The sequence below is a fragment of the Equus przewalskii genome, chromosome 2 (genome assembly GCF_037783145.1).
Source record: "Equus przewalskii isolate Varuska chromosome 2, EquPr2, whole genome shotgun sequence".
Lineage (NCBI taxonomy): Eukaryota > Metazoa > Chordata > Mammalia > Perissodactyla > Equidae > Equus > Equus przewalskii.
The window spans coordinates 34804457-34822206 of NC_091832.1; the positions used below are offsets into that span (position 1 = coordinate 34804457).

Consider the following 17750-nt stretch of genomic DNA (forward strand, 5'->3'; position numbering starts at 1 on the left):
GCTGCCTTTCCATCTTCTTAGTTTCACTTGCTCCCCACACTGCTCATTTCGCTAGGGCTGTGCCTGGCCAAGTACATAACCAAGAGTCTGAGGGCTCACCGTCACTCCCTCTTCTGAACACATTCCTCCCCAGGAGTGTTAACACCTGGGGCCCCTCGGCTCTGCTTCACCTCCTTCCAGCGCTTGCTTGGCGTTTTTCTTTTTGATGTTGTCTTTGTAGCCTACGAAGGTCCTGGGCATTTACACCTTCACCAAGCGGGTGGCCTTGGAGGAGGTGGAGAATAAGCCCCGGAAACAGCAGGGCTACAGCACCGTGTCCCACTTCAACATCGTGCACTACGACTGCCATCTGGCCGCCGTCAGGTAGGTCCTGCCTCTTGCTGAGTGACTCCTGCAGTGGGCCTCTCCCGCATGTTGCTTCAGCTCTAGACACCTGTGTTACTTGAGAAGGGAGGGCAGCTTGCCCAAGGCCCTGGACTGGGAGGGCAAGGGACCGCCAGCCCTGAGGTTTTAATGCTGTTCCGTAGTCTCTGGGGTGTAGGGTGTTCAATCTTAAACCGTAGAGGCCCAAGAGCCATTCTTGCCATGTGGCTCGGAAAATACACTTGGCTCTGGCCCCAGGCTGGTGACAGCCATCTGAAGCAGTGAAGATATGGCATTTACCATATCGAGGCTGCAAATGGCTAATCCTCTCTGTCGAGGAAGGAGTGTGGGCTCACTCGCTTCCATAGTGATAGCAAACCCTTCTCTACCCCAACTCACCCAGGCGCCTGCTCACCAAATTAATTCCAGCAGTCACTTGTCTCTGCTCTCCCTGTCCAGGCTGGCTCGAGGCCGGGAAGAGTGGGAGAGCGCTGCCCTTCAGAACGCCAACACCAAGTGCAACGGGCTCCTCCCCGTCTGGGGGCCACACGTCCCCGAGTCGGCTTTTGCTACCTGCTTGGCAAGGTGAGTGTTGAGCGTTTTGCATGGTAGAAAAGAGGGGAATCCCAGGCGACATGGGGGAAGGTCTGCGGTCAGCCCAGCGGTGGTGACACCGTTTCCTGTCACCTTCAGTGGGAGCCCACGTCTCTTTCTCTGCTTCTGGCAGGGGAGCTGGTGGAGCAGAGAGGACCTCTGCTGGGGGAAACCAGCACCCTCAGGGTCTGGTGCGCCGCCTAGGATTTCTAGTTATCTGCTCCCTCTCCATTGTCAGTCTTAGGACCTGAGACACGGGACCCCTGCCTTGACTCTTGAGGCCAGAATTTCCCCGGGTTCACTTCTACAGTATGTGCCTCTGAGTTTGAAGTAGCGAGCACAAATAGTCCAGTGGCGTGGGCGAGTCAGGCTCCCCTCAAGGCCTCCTCCTCCTGAAAGTCCAGAGTAGAGTAGCTAAAGCTTCTCAGAGGGCCTGTCTCTTGCTGATGCCTTGGGGAACGGCGCCCCACCGCCAGGCCTGTTTTACAGCTCAGGGATGTAAAGGTACTTACCATAAAACAGGTGCCTGGCAGTACTAATGGTGAAAATAACAGGCGGCAACATATTGACATGCCTACCGTGTGTTATTATAACATAGCTTCTGCAGATGAAATTGAGGCACAGAGAGTTTGAGGAACTTACTTGAGGTCACACAGTTAATAAGAGGCAGGGCCCAGATAGATGGCGATGTATATTGACATAGAAAAAAACTTGTATTTGAAGGTTGAAGAGATGATTCTCAGGAATAGATAACCTTGTCAGTCAGAATAGATAAGTTCTACATTTCTTCTTCCAAAATGTGGAAGTGCATTTCTACTTTCAGATGCGGCCATGGTAGGTCCTGTGACAATTGTCCATCAAGAAATGGGTCCCCTCAGAACTGGCAGGTTCTCGTCAAAGCTTGGAGAGCATCTCATTCAGTCACGGCAGAAATGAGAATGCCTTCTGCTCTTGTCTTCCTCCTAGGCCCAGCCCTTGTCCTCCACTCTCCCTGTCATTCCTCTAGCCGTTTCTGTAAGCTTTGCCGCCGTCGGGCAGGGAGCTGCCTTCCAAACTGGGTTTTCTGCAGGGAACTGGCTTCTGTTTCAGCGTTTGTTCTCCTTCTCCCTAGGCACAACACTTACCTCCAGGAATGCACAGGCCAGCGGGAGCCCACGTACCAGCTCAATATCCACGACATCAAACTGCTCTTCCTGCGCTTCGCCATGGAGCAGTCGTTCAGCGCGGACACCGGCGGCGGCGGCCGGGAGAGCAACATCCACCTGATCCCGTACATCATTCACACTGTGCTTTACGTCCTGAACACGTCAGTATCTCGCATCCTACTGGCCGGCCCACCCTCTGTCCTTCTCCCCAAGATCTCCCAGCTTGTCCATATCTGCCCCAGTTAGTTCCAGCGCAGATGTCTGACCTAAGGCAGCCTTGACTGAAGTAGGAATGTGCATCTGCGGCTTTTTGGTGACTTCCTTTCTAAAACTGTCCCATCTCCCACCATGAGCAGCCAAGGGCTGCATCCTCGGACTGACCTGCAGCCAGGAGGGGAGCAGGGATGGGGAGAAGCCAGACCATGGACCCTTCCACATTGATGTAACCTCTGCTTCTACTCGCGGGACCCGTTCTCTTGAGTGGGGGAGGCCGTGGGCTGGAGCTGTACAGTCACTGTGAAGGCGCACAGATTCTTACGGCTGAGGGTTTCACAGCTAGGGATCCGCAGAACCAAGGACCGTTTCATAAGGGGAAACTGGACTTGCCATCCCTGTTGTCCTGTCAGTGAGTAATGCTTCTGGCAAGGGTGAGAGGAGAAGGGGTGTTGCCGATTCTCTGGGAAAGTCAACTGAGAAGGAGGGCAGCCAGGAAAGAACAGATTTTTATTTTTGCCGTATGTACATTATGGAACACTTAGTTTGATCCCTACAAGTGTAATTTTAAAGACGCACTTAGCGTGTAGAGAAGAATATTCTTTCATCTCGCCGCAGATTTTGAAAGCAAATCAAGAGGTTTTGTGTACTTTAGCTTTTAGATTTGATTTAAATGGCTTTTAGACCCCATCTCCTAGCAAGACTCTTAGAAAGTTCGGGCAGAGAATTGACAGGCTGTGTATAGTTCACCCAAGGTGGCTGCAGTTCAGTTTAGGCTACAGGACAGTGTTTCTTGTCCCTTCTGGTCTTTTCTCTGTAAGAGTATTATTTTCTCCTTCCCTCCCATTTTCTTGTGAGATAAAAGGCTGACCTCAAGACTGCAGGCGTCGTTGTTAAAAAGATGCACAGACAGGTCTCCATCAGTGCGTTACATCATCTGCTGAGCTGTTTAGACTGTCAGAAGACACACCTGCGTCGCTGACGGCACACATGTCCCACTATCTCAGCTGTGCTTCAGGCCTGAGCCGTGCTAGTTACCATTGTTTGTGGGCCTTTGACAGAGCCCTTGGCTTTGCAGGGACATGTCTCCTTGGCAGGCATGGGGTAGAGTGGATTGCTTCATTCTCCAGGAAGACAAGCAGACCCAGAGAGGCAGCATGATTGCCCAGCAGAATAGAACCGGTGACTTAAGTGTCACTGGGTTTCTCAAATGCCAGACATTTGTAACTCATGCTCCGTCCCTTAGCTGGAGAGGGAGTTGGCTGGATCCTGGTTATCTTGGTCAGTTAGAGGCTGACCCAGAAGCTTCACAGAGAGGCACTCTTTGCCAGCTACAGACTGCTTCCCTAGCTAGTCGTCTCACACTGGTGTGAGCTTGATCACAGGGTGGCTAGGTAAGGGAGGGCTAGCCGATTTTGGTGTAACATTTGTATATAAAGGCAAGGATGTCACACCATGCGTCAGAGCAGAGTTGAGCAGGTCCTGCAGTGGCAGAAAGCTTCTGATTCCCAGTTCTGGGAAGTCAAGTAGAGTATCCTCATGTGTTCCATCCGTGCCTGTTCTTCAGGGAGCGGAAGGAAGCAGGTGGCTTTGCACCTTCCGCTCCTGTTTCCCCACAGTCCAGTGTCTGCCGGCGCCATCTGCTGACCTGGTAATTTTGATTCTAAGGGCTGCCAGTGTTGCGTCTTGTTTGTTTTTCCCCAACAGAGTTAGGCTAGGGCATCAGGCACTCTTGGCCTGAGAGCACCATCCAGGTTCTAAGGAGAGAGTGTCGCCAGAGATCTATGACCAGGAAGGACTCAGTGATCTCTCAGTGCCAATTCAGTGACCGCTAGTCAAAGCTGTGTCATGGAGGGAAGATGGAAAGTTAACGATGGATAGGCTGTGGAGCCAGACCGCCTGCCTTCGAAGCCCAGTTCCTTCACTCCCCAGTGTGTGACTTTGGGCAAAGTATTTATTTTCTCTGTACTGTGGTTTCCTGGTCTGTAAAATTGGGGTAGTGCTAGTCCCTGTCTCTTAGGGTCATTGTGGGGATTAAATGAGATAATCCATATAAAGCTTTTCGAACAGTGCTTGGCATTGTATGCTCATCATTATCACTGTAGTTTAGGCAAGAGCAGGAACAAGAAGCCGTGCTTGCCTGGAAGGAACTGTTCTAATGAAGGAGAGAGGACACAGATACAGAAGAAAACAAACCAAAATAGCCCAGGGACGGAACCAGATGTGAATGCAATGTGAACAAGTTAGCTATAATGGGTCTACATGGAGTAAGGGAGAAGGCAGGCTGTGGGCTCCGAGTCAGGGATTCTGGACTCACATCAGCTCCATTACTTACTGGCTTGGTGACTGGGCAAGTCATTCCACTTTTCTGGGCTTCAGATACCATGGTAAGAAGGTGCTAGCCGTCACCTTCCAGAGTGGTTAGGACACTGCGATGGCAGAGTGTTCGTGAATGTGCCTGACACCTGCAGGGTGCTCGAGAATCGGTAGTTGTTTGGAATTGTGTTGGAGCTGAGCTCACGGGGTGGGGAGGGCAAGGAAGATGCCCACCACAACGGGCTTGGAAGGGGAAGCAGCACGTAGCTTGCCAGGGAGGAGGTGGGAGGGGTCGTCCAGGATGGGCAGGAAGCTTCAGTGATCCAAGTGTTCAAGAAACTTGAGAAATTGAGCAAACCCTCCTCCCGTCTTGCTGCTGGTGCCCGGCTTCTACCCTGGTTTCATCCTGCCCCTTTTGTTCCAGAACCCGAGCAACTTCCCGAGAGGAGAAGAACCTCCAGGGCTTTCTGGAGCAGCCCAAGGAGAAGTGGGTGGAGAGTGCCTTTGAAGTGGATGGGCCGCACTATTTCATAGTCCTGGCCCTTCACGTCCTGCCCCCTGAGAAGTGGAGAGCCACACGTGTGGAAATCCTGCGGAGGCTGCTGGTGACCTCTCAGGCCCGGGCAGTGGCTCCAGGGGGAGCCACCAGGTCAGTGCTTGCTTCAGGAAGCCGTGTTCTGGGCTGCCTGTTGCCTGGGTTATGTAGTCCCAGGGTATTTAAAAGCTGCCTAGCAGCATCTGCGTGCTCACTGAAGGTGTGCTCATTTGACTTGGTAATTGACCCTGACCCTTCTCAGTCTATCATGCTGAGAGTCTGGGTGCGATGGCTGGCAGATGCCTGGCCACCTCTGGGTCTGGTGTTCAGCCACTAGAAAGGTGGAGCCGGCTTACCTCTGTGGAAAATTTCAGAGAGGAAGCCAGCCAGGCTCAGGGTGGAACTACTGACAGGAGAATTTTGGCCAGCAGGGGCTGAGATGGCTAACCAGGTCTCCCCAGTGTTGCTGGTCTGGGCATAAACTAGGAGAACTTCTGCATAGCTATGCTTGGGGATTTTCTGTTCTGATCATTAAAAGCTCGTCACCTCTCTCCTTAGTCACATTCCTATCCCATCTGTCCCACGTTCCATGAACCTTTCTTCCTCTCTTATTCCTGCGGACACCTCCCAAAGAAGGAATGGCGTTTCAGGAAGGAAGTGGTCTTTGTGCTCATGACCTTGCTGTGAGTTGGGTCATATGGCAGGTGTCTTGAGAGGAACAACAGCAAACAACAGCTACAAGCCCTCTGAGAGGACCACATGGATTGCCACAGGCTGAGTGGACTCGTGGACACCACTCTTGGATCATAGTGGCCCCGTGCAGTCTCTGCCCACCTGGGCTACCGGGGAGGGTATGGGTTTGTCGGCTTGCCTCTGCCGCTCGAAGGAAGTCTGCTTCACTTCTGGAAGATTGGTCCCTGTGAGTCTGCTTTCAGTGGGGTCCGAGGGAACATTTCCATACTTGTAGGCCAAAAAGGGAGCAGAGGGGAGCTTTCAGGTCCCTGATGATGACAGACCAAGTGGAAACAGCCATGTGCCTGAATTGGCACACCTGGTGTCTTCCCCTCCATCAGCTCTGATGTATCAAGCATTGCTAGTCTCAGGTGCCTCACGCCCCCAGGTGGGAGCTCTACTGTTGAACCTGGCCAGTACAGGTTCTTTTGTAGAGTTGGCGGGGGGCAGCGGGGGTGGGGGGGACACGGGCAAGTCTTATTAGATTTGTACCTAACCCCTGTCCCCGTTCCAGACACAGCGCTTTCCGGTGTTTCCCAAGAGTCGGAAGCATTAATAGTTAACTAGCTGCTAGAAATCAAAAGTTAGATGTAGAGGGTAGCAAGGTGTCGATGAGCCAGGCTCAGCCTGCATCCGTAGCACATACAGTGGCTGTTGACTGGGCACAGGGTCTCGGTGGCAGGGGTGAAATTTCAACCCACAGGAGCTGTTTTGTTTTCGTTTAGGAGACCAAAATTCATTACTGTTCCGGGCAGTTAAGGAAAAGCTGATTTGGTCACAGCTTAATTAGGAAATCCAGGGTGAGCTCTACTCGTGAGTTGCCATTTTCTCTGTAGTAGTTTAGTCACCTTTACTAATTAGCCTTAAATAATTAAGTTGGGCTGGGCCACTCAAGATTCCTCCTTAGCACAGCAAAACAGTCCCAGAGAAGGACCAAACCTGGCGTGGTTGGGGGCTTGAGTGGGGTGTGTCTGAAACAGACTGCAGGGGTGCTGGGTGCCAGCACAGTATTGGGGTGCCCTCCCAGGAGAGACCATGGCTGGAAGGACATTTGAAGGTTGTCCTCCTGCTGGTTGGGGCAGCGTCACTGGAGCAGACTTTGTCCTAAGTCCATTATAGGGTGGGAGGCAGTAGCAGATACACGACAATGGAGCTCTAGGAACATGCACACAAGATGTTGACCTCTTCTGCTTGTTTTACATTTTGGAAAAAAAGGTCCTCTGCCAGGAACTTGTAAGTATTTAAGCCTGGGACTTTCTTAGGCTTTTGTCAGAGCCTTATCTGTTACCTTGTATGCCAGCATGTAGAACTGCAAAGAAATGGATTACCGTCCTCATCCACAGGCCCGCCTTACAGTGATTTTCACTTTAGGCTGCAGCATCTTCACACATGGCAGGTGGGGAGAAAGTAGGTGTTTCGGAGGATGTTGGGGTAGAGGGAGGGTATGGGAAGCATATTTTAGCAAATGGAATTGTCTTATTTTACTTTACTTTTGTTAATGAATTGAGCATTACTGAATGCAGATATGGATGGCCTGTCCCGTGGCGGGCCGTCCCTTCACTTGAGGCCCGTACAGTGAAGTTCAGCCTCTATAATGACATCTCTGCTTGTTTCATTTTTATGATTCTTACATATACACATGCATGTGCACTCACACGTTTTAATACTAAATTCTAGTCCCTTTAGTTATGAGCTCTGTTCTAAGGTGTAGACTGTCCATGACAAGGGTTCACCCAGCCTTCATTTGCCGGTTACAGATGTGAAGGCAGTTTGCCACCAAAACGTCTTAGAGACTTGGGCAGTAGACACCGAACCCCAGCACCAGTATTCCACTCGCTGTGCACGGGGGAGTCTGGTCTTTTTGTGTTTCACAGTGGCTCTTCCTGGTTTAACCATTCCTCACACCAGGAGTGTCTGCCGAGAAGGCAGTGGACGTTGTCACAGACAGCCCCCGGGATTCCAAGGGACTGACTCGTCTTTAATCCTAAGCTGAATCACTGGATTAAGCAGAGATGATGCTGGTTAGAAACAAAGGGGTGAGGTGAGCAGCTCCAGGATTATCCAGGATTTAGAATGTGTCGGGGAGGTTATATCCTCCGTCCCAGATGTTACTATTGCTCAACACGTTTTCCACCAGCTTGCTGTTTTTAACATGGCACATGGATGACGAATTACTATATTTGGCTAGTTTAGGTCTGCTGAGTAAAAATTTTCCCAGTGGGAATGTGAAGACTGAAGTTGGCTTTGTTTCCTGCTTCATATGAGGTCTTGTCAATCCAGGAGCTGGTGTTGGGGAGGAGCCCGGGAAACACGGTCTCCTGGGCATCTGTTTAAGGCTGTATTCGGTTGCCATGCTGCAACTTCCATCTCCCCTCTTCTGGTTTACCCTGATCTGGAGGGAGTCAGTACTAATGATGAGCATTTCATGGGACGGTTTGTAGTAGATAAGCCGCGGGGTCCAGGGCTTCAGAAGTGCTTGCCCACAGATGCTGTTTCCCGAGAAGATAGGCAGGTGGCCGGAGTGAGTGATGCATAGATTCCTGTGGCTCTCCCCTTGCTCCCAGGATGCTCTGCTCTGTCCTTGTAAGTGCCCTTCCAGGGTCTTCGTGGGTATGGAGTTTGGTTTTCTCTTCCAGGCTGACAGACAAGGCAGTGAAGGACTACTCTGCTTACCGCTCTTCCCTTCTCTTCTGGGCCCTGGTCGATCTCATTTACAACATGTTTAAGGTAAGGATCCATCGTGGGCTCAGCTGGTTTCTGCCAGGGTGTAAGATAACCTGTGCCGCTGGCTCTGCCCCTGCCTCGGCTGCCGCATGGCCGCTCCTCCGCTGACCTGTCCTGAGAAACAGGCTGAATGTGCCCTGAGAAGGGTCTACCCTGTAGCTTAGACCCCACGTCTGTGATGTACACTTGTGGCCAAGATCCCTCCTGCCGCCTGCTGCACACACCCTTCTCCAGGCAGCTCTTCCTCCCGAGTCCCCCTGGTTTGCTCCCTCCCCTCTGTCTGCAGAAGCTCCATTGCCCTGTGTGCCTGTGACGTGCTCCAGCCCAGCTTGTGATGGGGCCTCCTCTCTGCCTTGAGAGAGTCAGAGGGCTGGGGGGTGGTTCCTTTTATAGTCTCAATGGAATGGCTCAATTGAAGATGTTGATGATTCCTTCTCTTTGGGAAATGCAGATGTGAAGGATGTAGGGAGGCAAGAACGCAGTCGCCTGTTGTGGCTTGTAGGTTCCCGTGAAGCAGTGTGTAATCAAGGGGCTGTAAGAGGAACTGAATGAAATTTTGTTGTTCCTGGAAGCAAAACATCCTCCAGGGAAAACTTTGATGTCTATGGGAGGGCTCTCTTTTCCCTGGATTGGAATGGCCTGACGGTCTTGAGGCGTTAAGTAATCCTTCCTCTGGGCCTGTCTCCTGTTGGTTCTTGTAGAAGGTGCCTACCAGCAACACAGAGGGAGGCTGGTCCTGCTCTCTAGCGGAATACATCCGCCACAACGACATGCCCATCTACGAAGCTGCTGACAAAGCCCTGAAGACCTTCCAGGAGGAGTTCATGCCAGTGGAGACCTTCTCGGAGTTCCTCGACGTGGCTGGTCAGTGTCAAGGTTTTATCTTCCAAAGATCTTCTGCAGTCAAACCCATGTCTGTCTGAGTGGGGCTGGCCATAGCACTTTCACCCTCACGTGCCAGCAGAGACAGGCGGGAACCAGCCCGTGGGCCACCACCAGGAGGTCTGGGAGAGATGTGTAAGCCCCGGTGCTTGTGACGAGAGTAGCAGCTCCAGCATGTGTTGTGTACACTCTACACCCCAGGCCCTCTGCTGCTCATTGTGCATGCATTTCCCAGTCCACGAGACACCCCTGTTATGGGGTAGGAACTGTGGTTATCCCCACTTTACAGATGGGGTAACTGAGGCTTTGGAGATGAAATAAGTTTCTAACAGGGCAAAGCTAGAAAATTGGTAAAGCCTCTTTGATTGCTGGTTTTTATGACAGTTCAGAGAATTATCACGGACCTTACCTGTCTTCCTTCTGCCTCTTGGGGACTGAGGTCTCCTAGTCACTGCTGCTCCCGGGCAGGCGTGGGAGATTGCAACTCTCATTCTTAAGATAAATGGTAAATATCGGAACAGAGCAAAGAGCATCTCTGATTGTAACAATAGGGCAGCACTTTGAATTGGTGCCCTATGCGGTGTCTTCAGACCACCCCTCGTCCTGCAGCTAGTAGGAATGAAGTTCACTGTTCTCACCTGTGTGTGGAGTCTTTATGCAACAGGTTTGTTATCCTGATTGCAAGCACATTACAATTTGTTTGGATTTTGTAACCAAGCATCAGGTGATAGCAGGGGGAGGTGACTTGGGCCGATGCCTGGGACAGTCCACCTAGGATTAAGAATTTAGTGCCCTCTCAGGTGGTGGGCACCGCTGTTTTGCAGTCCCCGTCACTGCCGTCCTTTCTGAGGTGAGGCTCCCAGAGCCAAGGCAGAGGTGACCGAACCCACCTAATGCTGTTGGGAGATGTTTACTTCTCCCTGATGGTCACTGTGGGAATTCTGTGAAGTATAAAGAAGCAGGAAAAAAGTTCTCCGCTGATCCCACTGTCAGAGAAAGCCTCTATTAGCACTTTTCCTGTCTGTCTGCATCCTCTGGGAACTAAACCCTCAAAGGTCTGAGGTTGATGCTCTGTGAATTCTTGTCTCCTCCCAGCTCAGCGCCAACCGATGGAGTTTCTCAAAAAGCCCAGGGGCTTCCAGTTTGGCCATCTTTCGCAGTGGCCTCACTGGAAGCTGTGAACCTGGGTGGGCCTTCACGGGCCTCGTGCCTCCGCATTAGCGACAGTCAGTGTTAGCGCCGCTCCCCTCCGCTTCCCTGTGAACTTCACTGACTCGTCACTGCTCCCACGAGCATCTTTTCACCCTAGGCATTTTACCTTAACTACGCTCCTTGCCTTCGTTCCAGAAAGTGACCCCTGACTGAGAGCAGGTAGCCTGTGTGTTTGTGTCCTCAGTGCTGAGCACCGTGCCTGTCCCCCGTGGGTCTGCTGGATGTCTGAACAGACTGTCAATATGAATGCAGGGGTCCGAGTAAGAGGAGGAGGAGGTTGGCAGGCAAGGAAGGCGTTCTCCTCGGTTCAGGGCTTCGCGTCAGCCCTGGAGCTGGTGGCAGCCCTGGCCTGAAGCAGGGGAGAGCGAGAGCCGTTGGGGGGCCTCTGTGGCCTTCCCTCTGAGGCCAGGTTTTACAGCGTGACTTTGTTTAAACTGGAGAAAATCTCACAACATCAGATGCACCCTACTCAAATGCAACGACAGAACGCCTCCCCAAACCCGCCCGCGATGGTCGGTGCCACTCCTCCTCCGTTAGTGCAGACGCTGCAGAGAGGGCACCAGGCCTTGGGGTTGACAGCTCCACATTGGTTAAATGTGAGCACCCTGCTTGGTGACGGAGGGGCAGGGGCCACCGGGGACCTGATGCCGACTGAGCACCTTCTGTGCGCTGGGCACTTTCACATTCATGGCCTCACTTAATCCCCATAGTAACATAACAAGGATTTGTCGCTGTCCCTATTTGATAGGTGAGGTAACAGAGCTCCTGAGCTCTAGCAGCTTGCTTGAGGCCCAGGGACTAGTGGTTGGGTCGAAGCTCAGAGGAGTCCTCTGCTCTGGTCCTCCTAGCCTCTAGAGCAGTGGGATATTAACCTTTCTTTGGTCCTATATCCCCTTGAGGGTACGCTGACGGCTGTGGACACTCTCCCTCTGCAAGACCCCCCTCCATTTGGCACACGGTTATCAGCGGACTCACAGACCCCCTGCAGTGGTCTCTGGACCCGGGTTTAGAACCTCTGCTCCAGGGAGATTGTGAGGCTGGCCTCTGCCACTTTAGTGCTTTACCTCAGGCAGCAGCGCCTGGTTCCAGAGCACGACTCCTCTTCCACGTGAGAGTGTTTGCTTGGTGACTGGCCCCCTAGTCATGCTGATCTTCAGGGAGCGCCCGTGTTGGGGCTTGTTGGAGCACAGTGTGTTCTCTGCGTGGATGCGGCAGCCGTGACTCAGTGGGGCTGGGGGCTGTGCGTGCCTGCTCCTAACCAACCTCTGTCTCTGTGTTCCAGGTCTCTTATCAGAAATCACTGATCCAGAGAGCTTCCTGAAGGACTTGTTGAACTCGGTCCCCTGACCATCACATGGAAACTGCGGCTGACAAAGACTGAGGCTAGCTTGCCTTCCGTCCCTCTGTGTTCTTCCCTCCTGCGCGTTGATCCCCCAACGGGATGCTGCATCGTTACCCCTGCCTCCTCCCCGCCCTCGTTTCTTCTTGGAATGGCTTGGGGTTTTTAGGCTTCCTGTTTTATCTTGTGTGTGTGGTGCACTAGCTGTGAAGTTGTCTGTAACCCCAGCCATTGAAGGACCTGTACATACCTAGGAGCCACGAGTTGTCCTGGCCACCCTAATACTTGAGCGTGCCCCTCTGGAGAAATAAACGAATGACTTAATGCGCATTGAGAAAGAAGGTGTCGACTCTTGCTTAGACCCGTCCGTAGTGACACTGCACAGACGTTCCCTGACTGCACAGCCCTTACGGTATCCGCACAGGACTGATGTGTCAGAATTGCTGTCTCTGGGCCTCTTGTCAGCACCAAATGGAGCCTGTCTGCTCTTGGCCAGCAAGTTGGGGCACCAAGTTTGATAGCTCTGATCGTTCCTCAGACAAACCCCTTGGCTTCTTAGTTTTTTGGTCTTAAGAGCTGGAACCCAAAGACACGTGGAGCCTGACGGTTTTCTAGTCCTTGGCTGAAGGCAGGCTCCGTACAGTAGGGCATCGCCTTCCTATACAGAGGCATTTGACGTGTCGCTGCTGCGCCATGTGAGGAGGCCTCGGGGCCAACTTTAGAAAAATGAGTAGCTGCCCTTTACTGAGTGCCTTCTCTCTGCTGGGCACCCAGGGTGTGTGTTATTCCTAGTCTTTCTAATAACCTGCAAGAGAGGACCTGTAGACTAGCGTCACTTGCCCAGGGCCACCCAGCCAGGGGCTGCCAGAGCTACAGCTGTGTGCCTGTGAAGCCGTGGCCTGAGCCACTATGGCTGCTGCTTCTGGGGGCCTTGAGCCCTGCTTCCCCGTGCTGGGGGCCGTGGCCCTCTAGCTGGTGAGGCAGCATGACTCCTCAGAGCCTCCCCCCAGATTTTAGGGCAGGGCTGGCCCAGGTAGCATGCGCGGGCGAGCTTGCCAGTGGTCATCCCCTTTTGTTCTCCGTGCGCTGCTCTGCCAACTGCTTCTCCGAGTGGCAGCCTCCTCTATCTCAGTGTCTAGTTTATGGGGCTCCATCCTCAGGCCAGACCATTTGGGACAGGAGGTTCCTCTGGACCCTTTAGGAGACTGCCACAGCTAAGACTTCGTGTCCCTTCCCCAGAGCCCCTGACCAGGCACCCACGAGCAGGCATGAGTGTCATGCTTGGGGCTAAGCCAGAGAGACAAAGGTGATTTGTTGCAAGAGCCCAGCTGGAGGCCCTGGCAGACGAGAGCGTGTGTGCCCATGTGTGTGAGTGCACGTCGGTGTTGGTGTTGGGTGACACGGGTTTCCGAGGGACTGACCTGCCTCTGGGAGCAGGGTGCAGTGTTGTCTAAGTGGCGTCAGATGCCCTTCGTTCAAAGCCCGGCTCCACTGCCTTTTGTGTCTCCACGGTCTCCTTACCTGTAAAGTGAGAATACCCGTATCTGTGGGGTAGGGTGGTTGCCAGGTTCACATGAGGTTATTTGCCTGCTGTGTAATAAGGAAATGGCTACTTTTATTATTAATGAATTCATTTTCAGTCTTCAAGATTTTGCCTTTTTCTTTAACAAAGCTGCATGTCTCCGGTGAGGTCCAAATGTGTCTGGTGGAGAAGGGTGAAGGACCTTGATCTTAGGACACTGAACACAGCAAGTTCATCCCTTCTCGCACGTCCGTAATCTCCCACGTTGCGGTGGTCTTCCCGGGAGACCATACTAGGTACACGTCAGCGTGTGGAATCGCTGTTATATAACATCCTGGCAGGGAGTAAATTGGAGCAGCTTCATCTGGGCCAGCAAAGCAAGAAGGGAGAGTGGGGAGGTGCCAGTATAAACAGGATTGTACCTGCTTACCAGGTGCCGGGCTTGCTGTTGGGGGTGGCGCCGTTGTCGGCAGAGCCACGTTCGTAGCGACACTTCGGGGCATTTGACACCTCGGGGAGTTGCCAAAGCTCATTACAAGGTGTGCACTTATTTCTCTTTGCCTTTCATTTTTTTATTTCCTGCAAAGACCTCAGAGAATTTTGGCCCAACCCAAGCACATCAAGTTTCTTGTTTTCACTGTCCCAGCTTTTTTGTGGTGACTGCGCTGGGTGCCTCCCAATGGCTCTGCCGCAGTCTCAGATTGCTGACGCGGTGGCCATGCAGGTCTGTGACAGGTCCCAGAGCAGTGCCTTAGGCAGAGCTGGGGCAGGAGTGGCAACTGGTCTGGGGAGAGAACTCCCCCCCCACGCCCACATCTCATGGCTGCAGCATTGAAGGACACCAGGCGAGAGCCAGTTAGTGCCTTCCTTCCCGAGCCATTTCTGGGCCAGTTGCTTTTTGGGTCCCTGTCTTTCTTAACCTGCAGCCCCAGTTGGGGAATTCCAATGATTCTAGACTGGCTACGCCTGACGATGGCTGCAATATTTAGGCCCCTGAAGTCTGCGTTCAGCAATAAAGCCAGAGAGCGGGTGTCAACCCCTTCTAGCATTGCTAAAGCCTGTGGCCTTGCTCGGTGGGCCTCACATCTCTCCTGGCGCCCAGTTCAGTACTCTGTAGGGGCTGAGTGGGAGGCTAGGTGGCTCCCTTCTTCACGAGGCCCCCCCTCTGCCCCTCCCTGTCCCTGGTGGTTTGCTGAGACCATGGGCTGTGCTAGATTCTTCGCATTTCATTCTCGCGTCGACCCTCCCAGTTCACAGTGGTACTTGCGCCTTGCAGATGAGGAAACGGCCCCCAGAGGAAGTGACTTGCCTGCTAGGGAGCCAGGCGCTGATGGGTGAGTGGGACTCCAGAGTCGTCTGCACATCGCCCACTGCCACTGTTCGCTGGAGTCTTTAGTGTCTACTTGGTGCCAGGCGCCGCCGTGCCGGATGCCAAGGGTGCAGCAGTACGTCAGCAGTCTGTACTCCTGGAGCTTGGATTCCTGTGAGGGGCGACGGGCAGTAACTGGGTAAAGACAGGGATGCAGATGGTGGCGTGGGGCACGGGGCTGTGGCCACCATGCAGTCTTCCAGGGTGGACTATCGGGTCAGTGCCTCTCCACCTCTAACCTACCCGCCGGATTCCCATGCCCAGCTATAGTGGGCGTCCTGTTGGTCGGTCAGCAAACCCCAGTGGGGCACCTATTTGTGTTTGCCTCCTGGGCAGTTAGTACTGCTGCTTTGGCTGGGTGGGCCCTTGGGGATTGGGGACAAACCAGAAAGGGAGATTCACTCTGCTTTCTGGCTTCAAACTATAGCCTGGCTCTGGCTGTATTCTCACCACCTCTGCGCCTGTCTCGGGGGCTGTGGAATCCTCCTTGCGGCCTCCCTGCTTCCTCTCTGGCCCCTGCAGTCTGTTCTCCAGGCACCGGAGCCGTCATTTACAAGTGCCGGTCAGACTGTCGCTCCCTGCTCGCACTTGTTCAGCTCACGCATTCACCTTTAGAATGGAGTCTCAGCTCCCTGTCACGGCCCCCAGACCCTGTGTAAGCGGCTTCCTCACCTAGCCCTGGGCTCATCGCCTCTCCCCCCCTCCCCTGTTCCACACATGTGCCTCCTTGTCCCCTCAATTGGCTGTCTCTTTCATGTCCCTGTTGATGGTTTCTCTCTCTCAGCTCCGTACTGCTGGTGGCTGTCGCTTATTTACTGCTGTAACTCCGGTGCCTAGACCCGTGCTTGCTCCGTAACGGGCACTCGCTGAAGATTTGTTGAATGGACGATGGCACCCCAGGATCTCCTTAGGGGACTGTTGGGGTCAGCTGTGCTCACAGCCCTATGTGGACTCTGGGGCCACGGGAGCAAATCGAAACCTCCTTCTGGTAACAGGCTGGAACGGGGTGGGCCCACCGGGTCCTTCTTCACCAGCCCCTCACAGAGACTGGGCCGAGGTCCCGGAACGTGCTGGCGGCAGGGCTGGGCTCAGACCTGGTTGGAGCCCCCAGGTCCGAGTCCCTACTCGGGCTCCTCTACCCGCTGTCTCTTGCCACAGGCAGCCCCAAGGGCAGGGCCATTTCTCTGCCTGCAGTCAGCTCTGCTCTCCCAAGTCACAGCAAGTCTTTTTAAGCTGGGCTGGTCCCAGCAGGAGCAAGGGGACAGCAGACAGAGACAAGATAAGTCCCCAGGCTGAGCTCCCTGGAGCCGACTGCCGACCAGGGCAAGGCCAGGACCGAATTCTCAGCTTCTCTTGACCCTCTTTCTGCCTCACGTCTGGTTGGTCGTAGCCCGGATGCAGAGCAGGGAAGAGGGCAGCCTCCGAATAGGACAGGGGATGGGGACCAGTCTTTCCCAAGCGCCTGTTAGAAACTGGCGCTTCTACAGCTCCTCGGTCAACCCCTCCTGCCATCCTTGCAGCAGGTGGCACCCCCTTTTCAAGACAAGTAAACTGAGGTGCAGAGAAGCGAACAGCCTGCCTGGGTTCACGCAGCTGAGAAGGGCCAAGCCGAGATGAGAACTCAGACATCCTCGTTGGAGACAATGTTGCTGGCATAGGGAGAACTGGTTGCAATTAATGCTGGAGGGGGGACCAGAAGGAGGATGAGGGTGTGCAGGGTGACTTTGAGGTTGACCCAGCTTGCTCCCTCCTGTCCCCAAGACCTGGGGAGACATGCTCAGGGGCCTGTGCCTGAGGATGCTTTTCCCAAGCCTGAATGAATGCACCGCGTGAGCTCTGAGTCTGTCGTGCTGTCCTCACCAGACGCGGGGCAGCGTGCGGTTGGGGAGCGCCAGAGCTCTGGAGGGTCCCCATCTGCTGCGGGCCCTTGGGCAGGTCTCCTCAACTGTCTGAGTGTGAGGAGGAAGTGAACTAATGCGGGCCCTAGGACCGGGCCCACTTGGCCGTCGCTTCAGTCGTCCTTGTGAGAGCATTGTTGTGCTCAGGAGTCGCAGAACGTCTGAGGTGAGGAGCCCTTAGGAGCTGCCTCTGCTGGTCTCCTGGCTGTCAGCACAGGTGTTCCAGCCTGGCACACACACGTGGCCGTGCACGCGCCTTCCATGCTTGCACACAAGTCTGTTGCTTTGGTGGTTCCTCCGTTTGCTTCCTGTGGGTTATTTCTGTCTCGGCGGCTCTGCGGTCCCAGCCCCGGGGGTGACTCCCTTTCCTGCCCGTGCCCGTCTGTTGCCCTATCTTGGCCTGGTCTCGTGTGCTGCCAGCTCGCCCCCTTTGGCCTCCCTGACAAGCCTGGAGTGGCAGGCAAGGCGAGGCCAGTGCAGGGCTGTGTCCCGCTGCTCGGTGTGTTGGACCCCGCCCTGCAGAGCCCCGGGGCCTAGCCCTGGAGGGGAGGCACCCGCCACAGTCTGCCCCTGAGACCCCAGTGTTGGCCAGGGCCAGCATCCTCCTACCTCTCACCTGTGCCCCTTTCCCAGGTCAGAGCTTCGGAGGTGCACTCTGACCCCTTCACTCCAGGGCTGGGACACTGGGGTACAGAGAGGAGGAAGGGCTTGCCCGAGGCCCCCGGCTTGCAGCCATCGCCCTTTCCCACATCCTAGGCCAACAGGGCGCCTAGGCTCAGGGGGCACTCCACGCCTGTCACCCCCAGTGTGTGAAGAGGTTTCCACATCATGGCTGACACTGACGAGAGGAGAGGGGGAAGGGTGACAGGCTTGGAGGAGGAGGGAGCTCTCTTTTGGGAGAGAAAG

General features: G+C 54.1%; 1 protein-coding gene across 16 annotated transcripts in view; it reads left to right on the forward strand.

Moving 5' to 3' along the window:
* The window catches only part of UBR4 (ubiquitin protein ligase E3 component n-recognin 4), a 128205-nt gene extending 115812 nt beyond the window's left edge, over nucleotides 1–12393 (forward strand). For all 16 annotated transcript variants that reach the window (XM_070610751.1, XM_070610752.1, XM_070610759.1 and 13 more), the window contains 7 exons: nucleotides 221–363; nucleotides 823–948; nucleotides 2069–2263; nucleotides 5056–5280; nucleotides 8535–8625; nucleotides 9324–9486; nucleotides 11999–12393. In XM_070610751.1, coding sequence (XP_070466852.1) covers nucleotides 221–363; nucleotides 823–948; nucleotides 2069–2263; nucleotides 5056–5280; nucleotides 8535–8625; nucleotides 9324–9486; nucleotides 11999–12063 — 1008 coding nt within the window. In that variant the 3' untranslated portion in view covers nucleotides 12064–12393. The remainder of the gene's footprint in view (nucleotides 1–220; nucleotides 364–822; nucleotides 949–2068; nucleotides 2264–5055; nucleotides 5281–8534; nucleotides 8626–9323; nucleotides 9487–11998) is intronic.
* The last annotated feature ends 5357 nt before the right edge of the window (nucleotides 12394–17750 follow it).